General features: G+C 48.0%; 6 protein-coding genes across 6 annotated transcripts; 3 read left to right on the top strand and 3 right to left on the bottom strand.

Moving 5' to 3' along the window:
• Positions 1 to 851: 851 nt before the first annotated feature.
• On the top strand, positions 852 to 4,514 carry V8C40DRAFT_287166 (SNF2 family N-terminal domain-containing protein; the record flags this gene model as incomplete). The annotated part of the gene is made up of 11 exons (XM_083222660.1): positions 852 to 1,802; positions 1,861 to 1,950; positions 2,027 to 2,204; positions 2,265 to 2,342; positions 2,399 to 2,478; positions 2,533 to 2,585; positions 2,640 to 2,744; positions 2,840 to 3,380; positions 3,582 to 3,861; positions 3,934 to 4,085; positions 4,164 to 4,514. The coding sequence occupies 11 exons, from the start codon at positions 852 to 854 to the stop codon at positions 4,512 to 4,514; spliced, it is 2,859 nt and encodes a 952-aa protein (XP_083073721.1).
• Positions 4,515 to 4,899: 385 nt separating this feature from the next.
• On the bottom strand, positions 4,900 to 6,302 carry V8C40DRAFT_244246 (homoisocitrate dehydrogenase). Its single transcript, XM_083215613.1, has 2 exons — positions 6,217 to 6,302; positions 4,900 to 6,119 (listed from the first exon to the last, which is right to left on the bottom strand). The coding sequence occupies exons 1-2, from the start codon at positions 6,239 to 6,241 to the stop codon at positions 5,074 to 5,076; spliced, it is 1,071 nt and encodes a 356-aa protein (XP_083073720.1). The 5' UTR covers positions 6,242 to 6,302; the 3' UTR covers positions 4,900 to 5,073.
• Positions 6,303 to 6,880: 578 nt separating this feature from the next.
• On the top strand, positions 6,881 to 8,106 carry V8C40DRAFT_215561 (alpha/beta hydrolase). Its single transcript, XM_083212163.1, has one exon. The coding sequence runs from the start codon at positions 6,981 to 6,983 to the stop codon at positions 7,965 to 7,967; it is 987 nt and encodes a 328-aa protein (XP_083073719.1). The 5' UTR covers positions 6,881 to 6,980; the 3' UTR covers positions 7,968 to 8,106.
• Positions 8,107 to 8,123: 17 nt separating this feature from the next.
• V8C40DRAFT_265533 (bZIP transcription factor) lies at positions 8,124 to 9,720 on the bottom strand (the record flags this gene model as incomplete). The annotated part of the gene is made up of 3 exons (XM_083219666.1): positions 8,124 to 8,683; positions 8,753 to 9,442; positions 9,534 to 9,720. 3 exons carry the CDS (start codon positions 9,718 to 9,720, stop codon positions 8,124 to 8,126), a joined length of 1,437 nt encoding a protein of 478 aa, XP_083073718.1.
• A 1,065-nt stretch (positions 9,721 to 10,785) lies between these two features.
• V8C40DRAFT_274705 (Aldo/keto reductase) lies at positions 10,786 to 12,030 on the bottom strand (the record flags this gene model as incomplete). The annotated part of the gene is made up of 4 exons (XM_083220634.1): positions 10,786 to 10,834; positions 10,896 to 11,024; positions 11,103 to 11,513; positions 11,582 to 12,030. 4 exons carry the CDS (start codon positions 12,028 to 12,030, stop codon positions 10,786 to 10,788), a joined length of 1,038 nt encoding a protein of 345 aa, XP_083073717.1.
• Positions 12,031 to 13,535: 1,505 nt separating this feature from the next.
• On the top strand, positions 13,536 to 16,338 carry V8C40DRAFT_274704 (amidase signature enzyme; the record flags this gene model as incomplete). Its single annotated transcript, XM_083220633.1, has 11 exons — positions 13,536 to 13,631; positions 13,693 to 14,075; positions 14,174 to 14,565; positions 14,628 to 14,727; positions 14,781 to 14,886; positions 14,936 to 15,133; positions 15,194 to 15,309; positions 15,365 to 15,534; positions 16,000 to 16,056; positions 16,107 to 16,187; positions 16,241 to 16,338. 11 exons carry the CDS (start codon positions 13,536 to 13,538, stop codon positions 16,336 to 16,338), a joined length of 1,797 nt encoding a protein of 598 aa, XP_083073716.1.
• Between the last annotated feature and the right edge of the window lie 295 nt (positions 16,339 to 16,633).

Here is a 16,633-nt window from a genome sequence, read left to right as displayed (position 1 = left end):
TGCCGTTTACTGATATATGTGCATTCATGTTTCTCTTAGTTGATGTGTGCTATGTTCTTTGCGTAGACCCTTGTGTGAGTTTCACCGCAAACAAAGTAGCTCGACAGCTGTCAACGCTGCTACTTCCGCCGGTTTGAACTTCAGGTCTGGAGTAAAACTTTTGGAAGATACATCCTATTCGGAGAGCAGCTGCCTGCCACGCACTGAACTAGAGCCAGGTGCAGCTGTGGCAGTAAGTTACACCGCCCAGCTTTCGATCTTTGTAGACATTGTTCAGCACCACCATTTCCAACTTGAACTTGACATCTCTTCCTTCTCCATCATCTTTCACTTTTCTTTTTCCCAACCTCTTGGCTGTTTCAAACCTGCATCGCCGCTCGTCGCCTATTCGGTATCAACACTGGATCTCTTCAACTTCTCTCACTCGCTTTCACATCGAAGAAGCGACTGGTGCATTCGATACGCTGTGAGTTTAATAAACTTTATGTATCTTCTTTTCATCACTTACTCTTCAAAACCCCTCGGAATAATATCGCTGACCATACTACAGATATCTTCAACTCGTGCCTTTAGACATGGAGGAGCCAGTAGACTCCCCGCCAGCGCCATCGACAGCCTCACACCTTCCGTCACCAGCCCCAACTCCGAAGCCAGATCATGGAGACCCAAAGATGCCTGGCATGGATATTCTAGTTCAGACACTGAGAGGAGTTGATGATCGCATTTCGGCGGACAAAGATCAAAACGCTTCTAATCCAGAAGGCAAATTGTCCACTCCTCTTGAAGGCACGCCTAACGATGAATCTTCTTTATTTATTGATGAGAATACAGCCGAAGAAGATCAACAAACCATGAATACTCATGAAGTAGAGGCAGCTGGCACAACGGCAAATCCACCACTGTCACCAGTCAGCATTGAACAGCAAGTTGCCAACGTTCTTGTATTTGCAACATCCGAAGAGAACGAACTCGAGAGTGTTATTCTAAGTGGAGAGAGTGGAGACTCAGAAGATGGAGAGGGTGAAGACTCAGAATATGGAGAGAGCGAGTCTCATTCATCATCGGAAGATGATTCCGAGCATACAGGCAAGCGGGCGAACCGCGTCCGGAGCACAAAGAAACCTGACGAAAACGCCCAACGAAAACGCGCCGTGAATGCTCGTGAATATGTTGCTCGTTTACAGGAAGAAGAAAAGAGAAAGCATGATTTGATGAAGGGAAAAGAAGAAGGAAGCAAACATGGGGCAAAACGTTCACGCAAGCGGAAGATTGATTCAGCTCCTGCAGATTCTCGAAAAGCTCTCAAGGCGGCTGATGGTAGTTTTCTCGCAATGTTTAACAGCGGATCTGCGGCATCAGATGGTGAGCCGCTAGTTCCTGAGCAGCCCATCACGGCTACAACTCACGCGGAGCAAATGGCAAAAATGAAAGCGGATGTTCCCGAAGGATTCGACACGAGGCGCACAAGGACACAGGAGCAAGATCTCAAAGAAGCCAAAAGCTTGTTTGGCTACAAACGAGTGGAAGCTATTAATGGTCAATGGAAACTGAAAGGCATGAAGACGCCCATGAAGAATCACCAATTAACAGCCGTAGCCTGGATGGTGAAGAGAGAGCTGGCTTTGATGGAACCATATGGTGGGATTTTGGCTGATGACATGGGCATGGGCAAGACAATCATGAGTCTTGCTTGTATTATGGGGAATCAGCCAGATGCTAAGCTTCTCAAAGAGTTTTGCAACGCAACGCTGGTGATTGTGCAGAACAAGACGGCCGCCCTGCAATGGGAAGGAGAAGCATCGGTGAGAATGAGAATTGTTTCTTAGCCCTTTTCATACAATTTACTAACCAATTATACAGAGACACTGGGAAGAGCCACACAGCGACCGAGTTTTCATCTATGATAAGCAGAGAGAAGATCTCATGGAAAGATGTAAAAACAAGTTAATCGTGTGAGTGCCACTGACCTTTACTGAGATCCTACCATCTTCGATACCTAACTATATACAGTATCACCACGTATAAGGAATTACTGTCTCAGTATCCAAACATGACCGCCATCAGGAAACTCCGAGAGAAATATCTCAGCGACAGCACCTCTCTCAGACTTGAGATGGACAAATTGATGGGCACCCTATTCCATATCAACTGGTATCGAATCATCCTCGATGAGGGCCATGCCATCAAAAATTATGACGGCGCTAGTATGTTATTCTTGACGAAATTTGAGGTTGATTTCCACTGACACGTTCTTTTACTGTCAGCGGCTCACGCTTGCTTTGCGCTTCTGGGAAAATATCGCTGGGCTTTATCTGGAACACCTTTGGCTAACAGTTCAGATGGTATGCGCTCCAACTCCGATCGTAGCATCAGTGATGTTGTTTGCTGATGAGTGCAGAAATGTTTTCTTACATGAAGTTTCTCAACTGTCAATGGACAGTTACGCATAAAGAATTTCGCTCGTTTTTCTTCAAGGGAGTAAGGCCTCACTATTACATCAAGATTCAAACTGAGTAACGCTGACTGCTCTAGAACGAGCCAAATGCTGAGTTCGAGGCATTTACAAGCACGATCATGTGTCGCCGGTGAGATTCTTACTTATCGCAATATCTATTAACGACAAGCATTGATTGAAATAGGACTACCAATGATGCATTTATGGGGCATCCGATAGTAAATCTGCCTGAGAGGAAAGTAGTTGACCTTTGGGTTCCTTTGTCGATTGAAGAGCAGATCGTCGTCGAGTAAGTCCATCCATCTCGAAATTCGTTCTATTCAAATCACATCTTCATTTCATTGGATCACATGGAGAAATACATATACTCAGGTTTATTGATAGTGCTGTGAGCGAATTTTACAAAAAGAAAACTGCCCTCTTGGAAATGGGCGAATTGCAACAAGCCACAGTAAACGAAGAGATCGAGAACACCATAATGGAGAATGAGCAGCGACGCAAGGGTAAAAATGTCAAAAAACAATACACGGGGCAAAGATCAATTCGAGCAGGGGTGATGATGCTGGGACGAGCCAGCCAGGTGAGAAAGCGACAGGCCATTTCTCACGTATTCTGCATCGAGCCCCTTCTCCGCCGCTCGTTCTCAACTTGCGAAGTGGCCGAGCTATGCGATCGCTTGGAGGAGTTGGGAAACAAGCGCACCATCTTGGAACAGATGCAAGCCAATGCCAAGCAAAATCGTGGTATTGTGCAATACGAGGTGGGATTGAAGATCTTGCAGCAGCAAGAAGAGAATTTCTTTGGCAAATATTTCGACATAGAGAAGCTCCTGGACATCTTAGGAGACGAGACTATGGTGAGAGATGCAACTTGTCCCGTCTGTAAGAAACAGGATTCTCCGAACAACCCGAGATTCTCAACTTCTGTGAGTCCAATAATTAAAACTTCCATAGGTATTATGACTTATTTGTCGCTAACGTCTTCATTAGTGCCCGCATCTTTATTGCTCGGAATGCATAATCACTGCCCTCACGAATACTGCCACCAACAAAGTAAGAACACGCGTAAGTGTACTCTTATATCTTTCGTTCTAAAAGTATCTCATTTTACTCATGAGAATATTTAGAGATGCTTTTACAAGGACTGTGACAAACAATTGGGATTTGGCGAAGAAGCCAACATGTTTCAAAAAATAATCGATAAGGCGGCATCGAAAGACAGTGGCTATCGTGAACCTGGAAGAGATTGTGTGAATGCTTCAATTCATCAATCTGATGATCGAAACGGTTTCTTTATTTCCAGCACTTTTTGCGATGAAATTCCAATACTCCCTAGCACAAAGTTGACGGCAGCCATGGCGGTCATTCTCACGTGGTTAGAAGAAGCACCGGACGATAAAATCCTCGGTACGTGCTCCGAAATCAAACCTTGCTAATGAGTGTATAAACGCTTACCATTTATCATTCGCTACTGTACAGTTTTCACTCAATGGACAGGGGCGGCCAAGATGTTGGGGCTCATGCTTCAGACAATGAACATTGGATTTGTCTATTATTATGGCGGCCTCGCGACCCCACAGAAGACCAGAGCTTTGGAGGCGATAAAGAAAAACAAAGATATAAAAGTGCTGGTAAGATCTTCTCTCCTCTTTTGAGTTGCATCATCTCCATGTTTCCGTTGACTTTTCTAATTGCGAATTCTCTTCTAGATTTTGACTTTGAAGAGCGGCAACCAATCTCTCAATCTTACCGTTGCCAATAGAGTGATTATCATCGACCCATGGTGGAACAAGACGGCAGAACAACAGGCGTTTGGGCGAGTTGTTCGAATCGGGCAAGAGAAAGTAACTCATTTGGTCAACATCAAAACCAAGGAACCAATTGACTACCGCATCTACAACATCCAGGAGCGCAAGGCCAAAGATGTTGATCGGACTCTCCAAGATGACGGCCATATACCTCATCATGTGAGCCCTCTTGAGCTCCAATCCATTTTTCAACGCGCAAATGCGGCGAAAGAAGAAAGACGGAGGAAGAAGCAGGCTGCTGCTCAGCAGTAAGTGAGCACGAAAAGATTTGGCTGGGAAAAGTTTTGATCTGGGATCAACCAGATGGGCACATCGGAGTTTCGCTTTTTATTTTCACGGAGCTGGGATTACGGACGAAGAGTTATTTCTTTTTGGGACAGTTTCGACATGGATTTCGGGATTTAAGATCACAGGCGAAAAGTTTTTCTGCTGCGAGATGCATTTAGCATGGGCTTCACAGGACGATATCTATCGGTCATATGATGATATTTACACATCTAGCTATCCGACGCACGGGTTGGTCATGGATATTTGGGAGCACTGGATTTCACAGGTACTTGGTTTGCTGCCGTTTCGATGGAAAGACGGCCGAGATGATTGCTTTTAGGCTGGGTAGCCGGACTGACTAGATCAGCTATTAGGCATCTCTTGAATCAAAAGTTTTTGCTTTTCTTTATTCAAAACTGAATTTGCTCTCTAGACCGGGTTTCATCTAGGCTATTTTACTACAGAGACTACTCATGCTGACAGAGAGATCATAGAGCTTTTCCAACTCACGCCAGTTTTTTCTCCTTCTCACCCAAGACGCTATTTACAGGCGTCTCAGGATGTCCTCGACAACCTCATCGGTGGTGGCCTTTCCACCCAGATCAGGGCTCAGCAGCTTGCCCTCCTCCAAGTTGGCGTCAACAGCAGCGTAAATCTTGGCAGCAGCCTCAGGCTCCTCAAGGAACTCGAGCATCAAAGCAGCACTTCGCAGGGTGGCAATGGGGTTGGCAATGTTCTTGCCCTGGATATCGGGAGCACTGCCGTGGCAAGGCTCACCAATGGCGAAGCCCTCACCAACGTTGGCGCTGGGAACGAGACCAAGACTGCCGACAAGAGCGGCAGCACCGTCGGAGAGGATATCGCCGTACAGGTTGGGGGCAACAATGACGTCGTAGGCTTCGGGTTGACGGAACAGCTTGTAGACCATGGAGTCGACAATCTGCTCCTCGATGGAGACGGAGGAGTACTTGGGATCAGACAGGGCGTTCTTGGAGGCGGTGCGGAAGAGGCCGTCGGTTTGCGACAGGACGTTGGACTTGTGGGTGATTGTGACGAGGGGCTTGCTGTGGATGCTGGGGGCGCCGTTCTCGCGGATCTTTTGGCGGCGCAGCGCAATGTCGCCGGCCATGGCGGCGATGCGGAACGAGGCCTTTTCGGAGATGCGCTTGATGGCCTCGGCGACCTTGCCCTCGGGGGTGTCGCGGGTGGTCTCCTGCTTGACGTAGAGATCCTCGGTGTTCTCGCGGACAATGACCATGTCGATGGGCTTGGCGGCGGTCATGACGGTCTTGACGGGACGGACGTTGGCATAGAGGTCGAGGCGCTTTCGGAGGGCGACAATGGGCGAGGAGTAGCCCTTGACGGCGTGGGTGGGCGAGCTGACGGCGCCGAAGAGCGCGCCCTGGCACTCGTTGCGCAGGACATCGACAGTGGCGTCGGGGAGGGCAGAGCCGGTCTGCTCAAAGGTCTCGAAGCCGGCCTTGAGGTCGACAAAGTCGAACTTGAGCTTGAGAGAGGCGGGGAGAGCTTCGAGGATGCGGCGGCCGGCGGGGATGACTTCCTTGCCGATGCCGTCACCGGGGATGAGCCCTGCAAGTGGAAGATGATTAGCTGGGAGGGGATACAGAAGAGGAAGAAGTGGTGGAGTATTAAGTTGAGTTGAAGGAGATTCAGGGGGAGGAATTACCGATTCTAAGAGTGCGAATCGACATGGCGGGCGCAATCAATTGGAGATTCTTGTCTTTGCTTGTGCGTGAGTAACTTTTTTTTTTTGCGACTCGAGTTGGGATTTTTAGTATCTCGATCCGAAGATCGGCGGGTTTATCCGAGCGCCATCAGAAACTGGACATTTTTAGTGGGGGTGGCATGGCGGGGGATTTTTTGATTGATAGCGCTGGGTGTGGCTTGTGATTGAATGGAGATTAGATTAGATGAACGAGAGCGAGGTGGTGATGCTGATGGTGATGCCTTGAGACGAAGAGAATATGAAAGAATCAAGATTGTAAATCACAGGCGGTGCACGGACTGTTGCAATTGTCCGCCAGTGCTCCTCCATTGGCCCATCACCAGCGCATGCAAGGACGTGTCGCGGAGTTTGATCCTTGTCCTTGCAGGGTCGTGACGGTGCTCACTATGACAACCTAGGAAGCCCAGACGAGATCACAGGATGTTAATCCTACGGTTGGGTCGACAAACGGAGAGTTGTTGGCACGGATGGGTGAAGTGAAGCCAATCAATCCTGGTCATTGAGTAACATGGGAGCCCCGGGCATACCGGGGATGATGAATGTACGATTACAGTACAGCTATATAACAAGGGACGGTGAGCTCACATTGACAAAGGTAAGTTGGTTGTAGGCTCTCTCATTTACATTCAGAAACTACTCTCCCACATCTCGAAACTCCATATTCTGCAGGAGAACTAAACTCAGCTCAGCAAACGTCCGCCATCATGTCTTCCGTCAGGCCTCCCTTTGACTCCGAAGTCATCAAAAATCTCCCTCCCGTCATGATTGATGGGTCTCTCACAGACTCGCTCCCCCTCGACGCAGCCGTCAGAGTCGCAGCCATACGTCAAGCAGCTGTCCCAATTTCCGGCGCAATCAAGGACAAAATACATTCCGATCCCTCGCTGGAAACCGAACGTGTAACCATCCCTGGACCCCGTGGAGACATCGAAATCGTCATCATCAAGCCAAAAGGAGCCACCGACAAGTGGCCAGCCATCTACACCATACACCCAGGTGGCATAGTTATCGGAGATGAATACCTCAATCTCGACTTGGCTGTCTCCTGGGCGAAGGAAATCGACGGCATCGTCGCCACTGTAAAATACAGGCTAGCTCCGGAGAATCCTGGCCTCTCAGCCTTTGAAGACTGTTGGGAGGGCCTCGTTTGGTTCGCAAAGCAAGCAGACCGATTTGGCTTTGATCCTGACAAGTTGCTCATCGGCGGTGCTTCTGCCGGCGGAGGTCTTTCTGCCGCAGTTGCGTTAAAGGCTAGAGACGAGGGATTCCCCAAGCTATGCGGACAAATGCTCGTCTGTCCTATGCTGGATGACCGTGCCGATACAGTTTCTCACAAGCAGTATTTCCGCCATGGGGCTTATTCCGGGGAGTCGGACGAGTTTAGCTGGACATGTATATTGGGTGACCGCCGCGCGACGGATAAAGTCTCCGTTTTTGAAGCCCCAGGCCGAGCAACTGATTTGTCGAATCTTCCTCCTACGTATATCGATGTCGGATCCGCTGAGCCCTTTAGAGATAGCGTTGTTGCGTATGCGTCCAAGTTGTGGGAACATGGAGTGCAGGCTGAGTTGATGGTGTTTGCTGGTGGATTGCATGGATTCGATTTCTACGCTCCGGAAGCGAGCGTGTCGAAACAGGCTGCCGAGGCGAGGTTGAAGTGGCTCCGGCGCTTGATGGATCAGCTAAAATAAAAAGCATACAGATGTTCTGTATGTTCCGTATGATAGAGGGAAGCATGAGCAATGAATGGCAACATGTCAAAACAAAAACACTCAAACATGGCGTTTCAGAACCGGGAGGCTTGAGGCAGTCAAAGATGAATACATCTAAAAACTTGATTCTCTGCATCACCACAACGTCGGCACTTCTTCTCCCCTCATCTCGCACCACCATCTAGCCTGCTGATACATCTCTCCCTCGGTGCCTTCTGTAATCATCCAGTATTTCTTCAGAAACCACGGCCGTACTTCCCAGCTTCGGATATCCCACGGCGCGCCAGAGTGTCCAGTGCCAGCCCCAGCGCCGGACCCCCAGCAAATCACTCCATCGCTCTGTAGATCGTGACAAAGCTCTTCCATGTTGATGATACTGGGCTCAGCATTAATCAATGCTATTAAACGCTCTCGGAAGGCCCGAAAGGGGAGAGCGTCGATGTAAGGGTGATGACGTTGTGTGAGTTGGTTCTGTGTAGGCTTCAAGTCGTCTTTTATATCAACATATGCAACTTGTTCTGCAATATCTTCCATTCCACCTAACGCTTTCCTTGATGCAAAAAAATGAGACTCAGTGTCGTGTGCAAACATTTCTGGTGCGGATATGCCCAGCATGGTTACGTTATATAGAACAGCTGCTACAAACGACATTTGCGTGATGCGGATTGTATTGGCGTGAAGATCGGGAAGCTGCACTATTTATCCCTTGTTAGAACAACATGGTGAAATAGTCGAGCCTTTTGATTCACCTTGTGTAGGCTTACGCCCTTGTAATGAACCATCAACCATCCTCATGCTGTTCAAAGGGCTGTCTGCATCTCTTTCCAGTGACTGAAGGCCCTTTCTCAAGATATCCTTGAGCGTTATCTTATTTGTGCGGATATTCTTTAGCAGTGCTCTACTCAGAGTAATGTCGTCCTGTAGGAGGAACTGAGCAAGTAAAGTATCTGTTTCGTCCCTCGCCGGTGACTGGCTCTTGAGGACGTGGACGTTGTGTGACTGAAGAACGCCCGGCGGCATCGATGGTGAATTAAATCCGCTCCCCGGTGTTATGGACTCGGACCCGGATGGGGCAGCCAGCGGAGTTGATGCGGAAAACAAGTCCTCTCGGAATGATCGACCGGCATTCAGGGCACCGTCCGCCTGGTAGTCCAGACTAGGCGTATATCTGTACATGGGAGCTGGCCCGCCGGTCTGGTAGCTCAAGGCAGACGAACTGAAGCTCGGGCCGCATCCTACAAAGCTTCCCATTCCTGTGGTAGCGGCCGAGCCGAGATCATGAGGCTGCATCATCCCGGCCAATCCCATGATAGGCGAGTCCGCAGCCAGCAGGCCAGCCATGGTTTGGCCAATGGTGGACGTCGGGGTGGACGAAGACGGCGCATCGTGAGCAGCAAGTGTCTGAGACTTGGCAAACGACTCTAGAGCCTGCAGTCGCTTCTTCTGCTTCTCTCCTATTCGGTTTCAGCTCATCATTAGCGGATCGCTTGTCGCTTGCTTTGCTTTGCTTTCCTAAGCCACGAAGGATTTTCGTTTTGTACTAACTGTAAGTCTTTTGTGCTTGGCGGTTCTGAATGCGTCTTCTTTCGGACGTCTTTAGTTTCTGTGGCCCTCCATTCGGAGACCTTGGAGTGGTGCGCTTCCTTCCACTTGACCCGCTGCTGCTGCCATCATGTTGCATCTCATCAGCAGAGTGCTCGCTGTTTGGTGTCGTAGAGTCGATGTGCTCCATTGTGATCAACATGTACGAAGGTGCCGTCATCAAACGAAGCACCCGAGTTGAAAGGTAGCAGCGTGGGGGCGTTGATGATGGCAGCTATCGGTCTGTGTACCACCGAGGAGTTGTCGAATTCAGCGACGGCCGGCAAAAGCTGATGAAGTGAGCCTGTCTGTATAGGGAGTTGATGAGGTGAGCAACCTGCGTCTTGGGCCCGCTAAATAGAACAGATTCCAAGACGATCCACTCTTCTATTGAATAAGCAGAGCTGAAGAGAAACTCTGTTCTGTGTGTCTTTGTAAGGGGAAATTAAGCCGTTTGTGCCAACCCAAGAACGAGTGCCGGGCTACAAGTAGGTTATTAATAAATGACTGAGCAGCCCAACAAGGCAACAAACGATAAAAGGGGATAAAAGAGGATTAATTAATACAGAATAAGAAGAATTGGGGCTGCCCGGAATAGGAAGCATAAGACTGGAAGAACAACGGCGACGGTAAACCCGAAACGAAAAAAGACGGCGAAGAAACCTTATAATACGAGTAAGTCAGTTCGATAATTAGCGCGCGCGATACATTTTTGACACCCAAGTCCGCCTATTTTAGCGGACTTTGACAGGGAGCAAACGGGCCAAACAGTGGAATCGACGATCTATCTCCGGTAATGACCGTTACCCACCGTCAACATATGCCTATTTCTAGTATGCAGCGAGAGTGTTGGCCTTGTAGACAACTGGAGACTCAGACAAGGCTTAATCCATGATCGACCTCGAAAGGAAATAATATTCGAATCTGGTCATAATCTGCCCGGATTCTGCCTGACAGATCTCAGGGACAATCGGGCCACAGTCGAAGACTAAACCTGGAATCGTACAGACCGCTCTGTTGGGACGTTTAGAACTGAAATGACCCCCCTTACAAAGGCACAATGGACGATGATACGTTGACTTGGCAGGGATCTTTGGGTCTTTACGGAATTTATTCCGTATAATACTATAGAGTCAGAGTACATGAGTCACTAGTTGATCCAGTTCATGTTTTTTCTGTGTAAGAGGGAGACCCATCAGGAGATAAGGCGTCCTCCTCATTTGCTCTCAAGTGCCGGGGTGTCAGCGAATAGATGATCCGAATGGCTACGGATAGTGTTAGAGTTGAAACAAACGATCGTAGTAAAGAGGAGTTCATCAAACTCACGCATCTGAATAGCGACCCCCAATAACTTCCGTCTCGTCAATGGCCTTGCGGATCTCCGCATCTTCGTCCGTGCTGAGCTCCACGTTGACGGCCCCCAAGTTCTCTTCGAGATACTTGATCTTCTTAGTGCTACTCAACCGTTAGCCTATACTCCGTAGGATTTTCCACTACTATGCTTGTTTCCATAACAGGCATGACAAATCATACCCGGGGATGGGGAAGATGTCAGCGCCCTGTGCCAGCAGCCACGCTAACGTCAACTGTCCGGGCGTCACGCCTTTACTGGTGGCAATGGTCCCAATCTTTTCCACCAATGCAAGGTTTTTCGGGAAGTTGTCTTTTGAGAACCGTGGGAGACTCTTCCGGAAGTCGTCGGCGTCAAAGTCGTCCGGGGACCTGATCTGGCCCGTCAACATGCCGCGCCCCAGGGGGCTGTAAGCCACAACCGCAATGCCGAGTTCCCTTGCCGTGCGAAGGATATCGATCTGGGGCTTCTCAATGTCTACTGAGAAGGGGCTGTACTCGACCTGGATCGCGGTGATCGGGTGGACGGCGTGCGCGCGCCGAAGGGTCGCGGCCGAGACTTCACAGAGCCCGAGATGTCGGATTTTCCCCTGCCTGTACGATGGAGCGTCGGTTATTATTTTAGTTGGATGAGCGCACGGTTGGGAATGAATGGAGCTAACTCTTTTAATTCAGCTAGAGCCTTGATGGTAAGCTCAACTGGGGTCTCCTTATCGACCCGGTGGAGGTAGAAGAGATCAATATGAGAGACACCCAGCAACTGGAGTGACTTATCACAAGCCTGTCGTACATATTCGGGATCGGAACGAATCGATGCTTTTCCAGTTGAAGGGTCGTAGACACCGCCGCATTTCGTGGCAAGAAAGATGTCGTCTCGTTTTCCGGAATGCTTGAACCACTTGCCAAGCAATTCTTCGCTATCGCCGTAGACATCCGCAGTGTCCCAAAAGGTGTTGCCTAATTCGTGGGCACGGTCTAGAACCTTGAACCGGTCTTCGTCTGAACCTCCAAACCCGTACATGGAACTAAGACCCATGGCTCCAAAGCCTATTGTTGAGACAAGAGGGCCGTTGCGGCCGAGAGGCTTGGTGGGAAGTGTTGCAGGGGCCATTGGTGGAGCATATGACGAAGAGTTTCAAAGGTGCAATGTTCAAAGAGTCAGTTGTTCAATCTCAGAAGACTACGGACTGTTTATAAAGATTGTATGATTAAACTTAGAAATTTGACTGAACAGCATTACACGAGGTTTTGCTCATCTGCTTCTCAAAGCATTAGGTTTGCTCTCTGGTTGCTTAGTTGATTCGTTCATCAAGCCACATGTTTGCTTCAGTGATAATTTTTGATCAAGTAAACTGCGGGTTTTGATCCGCAGGTGCGGGAAAAGGCCGACGACAAAGCCGATTTGAACATCTGTTGATGCGCTACTTGCCCGTTGTCTCGCTCACCTAATCAATCCACTTGCTCACAACACTCATTTGCCTAGGCTTCTTTGTTTAAAGAAACAAAACTGCTCCTCTTTCATTTCCCTTTTTTCCCTTCTTTCAACACGAGGTCAGATGCTCGTCGAAATACCGCACCCCCAGCATTCGGCGATATCGCACAGGGGGGATCCGGCTCTCGTCAAATGTAGCAAGGTACTCACTCATCTGATAAAAACCCAGATGGGAGCTTACGGACCCTCCTCTGCTTACCTGTCTGTCTGTTTTCCATTACATTCCCAGTTGTGTGTTCCCTGTCGAGTCATGCGTATTCAATATTCAGAATAGGCACGAGTCGTCGGCGGGCTGAAGTAAACGATGATCGGAATCGAATAAGCGGCAATAGTGATCCCTGCTATCGCCATTTTTTGCCGTTTTGAGACCCGCCAAACGCCGACTCACCGGGCGCCAAACTAAGCGAATTAGGCGAAATGATTCAACGTAATCCCTGCTGCTGTTGTTGTTGTCGTTTGAACTTGTTGTGGCAATAGTCATGAGACAACATGGATTGTCCCAGATTCAATGGGCACGCTGAAAGCCGTTGTTCAAAACAGGAGTATATGTGTAAAATGATGTGAAAGCGCTCTTGAAGACTTTCGTCTTATTGGCCTTTATGAGATGAAAGACGCTCTTTGTCTAATAGTCCACAAAGCACGTGTAATTTCGACCGTGATCTGATCTTGCCCAATGGCGATGTGTGATTATTTAGAGCAAAGCTTATCTTAATTGAAAAAATTGGAAATGTCTTGTATCGGTTCTTGATTTGTTGAACGCTTAGATTGTGAACAGCGGTTGTGATCTTCAGCACCCGGGACTGCAGTATGGCCTCTTTGTTGATTTTTCTTCAGCAGCATTCCAATGGACTAATCGTTCAGGCTATGCACAGACAAAGCGTGAACTACTGTTCATGAAGAGTAGAACCAGTGGTAGAGTTATCACCTTTGTAAACAAGTCCAGCCATCGCATCATCGTTCTGTTCTTCAGCGGCTAGATTGACACATTTATACCGCGTGTCTTCCACAATCCAAGAAACTTTTGTAGTGTACCGTTAGAAATGAAATTGCTTCGAAAACTGGGTTTTCAATCAACAACATTCAAGAAATTCCGTACATTGAGGTCAGCTTCTGTGCCGTGCAACATGGCCAACGTGGTAGAGCTCATTTGGACTTCAGGCACAGAGGGTTGTATATTTTCAGTGTCTGGAGTTCGATATTTGGCGTCATTTCCCAAACCGGTAAGATTCCCTGGGCAACAATACCTCACATTATATCTCCTAATGCTCTATTCTCTTGCAGCGTCCAGAAAGCTGTCAGGCCATTCGCGATCTCAGCTTGTTTACCGTATTCGCTGATCCACCAACTGGAAACCGAGGGAAACGAATAACCAAGAAGTGGGTAAAAGAAAGTTTGGAAGAGTATCGTAAAGACGACGTGTTCGACAATGCATTTCTCGGTAATATCATATTTTACGACGGACTTATGACTGGTCAGCCTGATGTAAGACCCAAGGGCGAGGCTCTTCTCCAACGTTCAGGCAAGATTACGATGAACTTTGCCAACAAGAACGACGATTTGGTACCTGGTCCTCATATCCTTTGGAATCAGCAGCTATGGCAAGTATGCAAGCTGGTGGATGACTCGTACGAGACTTGCATGGTTGCTTTGAAACCGCAACAAAAGTATTCATCAGGCTTAACATTAGAAGATTGAAGACATACTAATATACTCTTAGCTTATTGGGCTCGTTTGAGCGTCTTTCGATAATGGGTCAAGATAGCAACGTCCTCAGTTTCGCTATACCATCTCGACTCAAATATTCTATTCCGAATCAACAGTTACCCCTAGCTGGAAAGCGTATCCTCATTAAGGATAACATTCATTTGGACGGTATCAAGACATCTAATGGCAATCGTGCCTTCTACGAGACATACCCTGCACAAACACAAACCGCCAGCTGCATTCAAAAATTAATCGATAAAGGCGTTGTTGCTATTGGAAAGACGAAAATGTCGTCTTTTGGAAATTGGGAGGAGCCCATTCAATATACAGATTACCCGGCCCCATGGAATCCCAGGGCTGACCGTTATCAATCCCCAGGAGGTAGCAGTTCGGGCAGTGCTTCGGCTGTTGCAGCCTACGAGTGGCTTGACATTGTCATTGGTACCGACAGTATGTAGCAGACACTTTGTTTATACACTATGAAAACTAGCTAACATTGGGTTAATTGACAGCTTGGGGGAGCGTCACCAGACCTGCTCACTGGTGTGGCTGCTTTGGCCTCCGTCCCAGCCTTGGAGCAATTTCTGCAGACGGCATTGTGCCCTGCGTCAAGTAAGTACATTTAACCTGATGCTTGCTCAATTACATTGAACTGACCCCTGAAGGCCTTGGGATATTCCGGGAATTTTGGCAAGAAATCTGGAAGATTGCAAACACTTCGCCGAAGAGTGGCTGGATTTTAGCAACAACAAATTTAAGGAGTATCCACAGGTATGTCCTACTGCGAATAATTGTGCTTATGATACTAACATGCACATAGGAATTCTCTTGTCTCCTCTGGCCCACTGATTTCTGGGACAATTTTGAAGCCACGGAAAAGGAAATGGCAAAGAAGTTTGCCCAGAATATGGCTGACAAACTAGGGATATGCCTTGAAGAGTTCTCATTCAAAGATTGTTGGAGTAAAGAGGGACCAAAGGGGTGGCGTAAAGATTCCTTGCAAGAATTCATGAAAGAGGTATGTTGTTCGCCACTAGGTACTAACACCTCATTACGTTGGATTTTAACGTATCCCTAGACTACCCAGGCTATGGCGTATGACAGCTACAACAATAGTGAGGACTTTCGTACTAAGTATAAGCAGCAGCGTAATGGCGCAGAACCTTACACGTCGAAGCCAAACGAGGATACTTGGTAAGCCCAACTTTCATATATCGTGTAAATGTACTCTCGTCTGACGCAATATTAGGTCTATCGGAAAGAACACAAGTCGGCAAACAAGAGACAATGCGTTTGCAAGAATTGATGTTTACCAAAAATGGTTCAAAGATCATTTTTTCACAGATGGACGCAAAAAAACCATAAGTGCCATCATAGTACTGCCTCTCGATATAGGAGGCCCTCGATACAGAGATGACTGTCCTAGAGATGACGATCCTAGTGATAACGACCCTAGTGATAACAATCCTCGTGATAACGATCATAGTGGTGGCTTTTCTAGTGACCACGATCATGGGGATAAGCATCCTGGAGAGGGCTCCCACAGCAATCACGAATCCATCAATGGTCACATGTACTTCAGCTTTTGCGACCCCATCTCCCGCTCCTGGTACCCTGATTTTGGTTGCCGCCCCAGGGACAGGTGTCAGGGCAGATGTCAGGACAGGCGTCCTAAAGTTAATCGCCACCAAGTTAATCGTCACCAAGTTAATCGTCATCAAGAGCACCATCACCAAGACCACCAAGATCACCATCACCAAGACCACCAAGACAATCATCACAAAGACGACCGTCCGAAGTAAGGCATATCTTTGTTTACTAGCTTTTATTTTACGCCCGATGAAAGCTAACTCAGTTGCAGTTTCCGAAGACCACACCAATCAGGCATCAACGCTTTGGCACTTGGGCCTGTCATGGGAGCCCCTGTTCTCACTGTTCCAAGTAAGATTACAAAATTGCAAAGGACTCAGACTTCTTCTAATCAAATGCAGTTGGCCAAATACCGTACCATTCAAGAGTCAGCAAACGGACCGAGCAATCACCATTTGCAGTTGCCCTAATGGGGTCACCTGGTACGGATATGAGATTCTTCCTTACGATCGCTGTTGCTAACCAAGAGACACAGGCACTGATATCAAGCTAATTGACAATGCCATATTTGCCATGGGATGTTTGAATATGCCCACAAAGGTCAAGACAGGAAAACGCATGTACGATTACTGAACTTGGATCATGTAGAGTTTTGGATCTTCTGCTTGGTCATACGCTTGGTAATGTTAAATTCTTCATTGTCATTGGCCAAGTTACGGACGGTATTGCTATTCATAGCTTAAGGTAGTTAGTTAGTCTTTGGAACCGGCCTCAACACATGCAGGTTGCGCATGACTCATTCGTTACAAGGGTCGGATTGTTGGCTCTGGATTTTCCAAGGTCATTGGCGTAATAATTAGACAGGTTATGGAGTCCATCACTGCAATTTATTCTCGATTAGTTACTGGCATGTTGAGTGAATCGGCGA

Source organism: Trichoderma camerunense, assembly GCF_050948025.1.
Source record: "Trichoderma camerunense strain CBS 138272 chromosome Unknown V8C40scaffold_8, whole genome shotgun sequence".
Classification (NCBI taxonomy): domain Eukaryota; kingdom Fungi; phylum Ascomycota; class Sordariomycetes; order Hypocreales; family Hypocreaceae; genus Trichoderma; species Trichoderma camerunense.
This window is presented reverse-complemented; position numbering and strand designations above follow the sequence as displayed.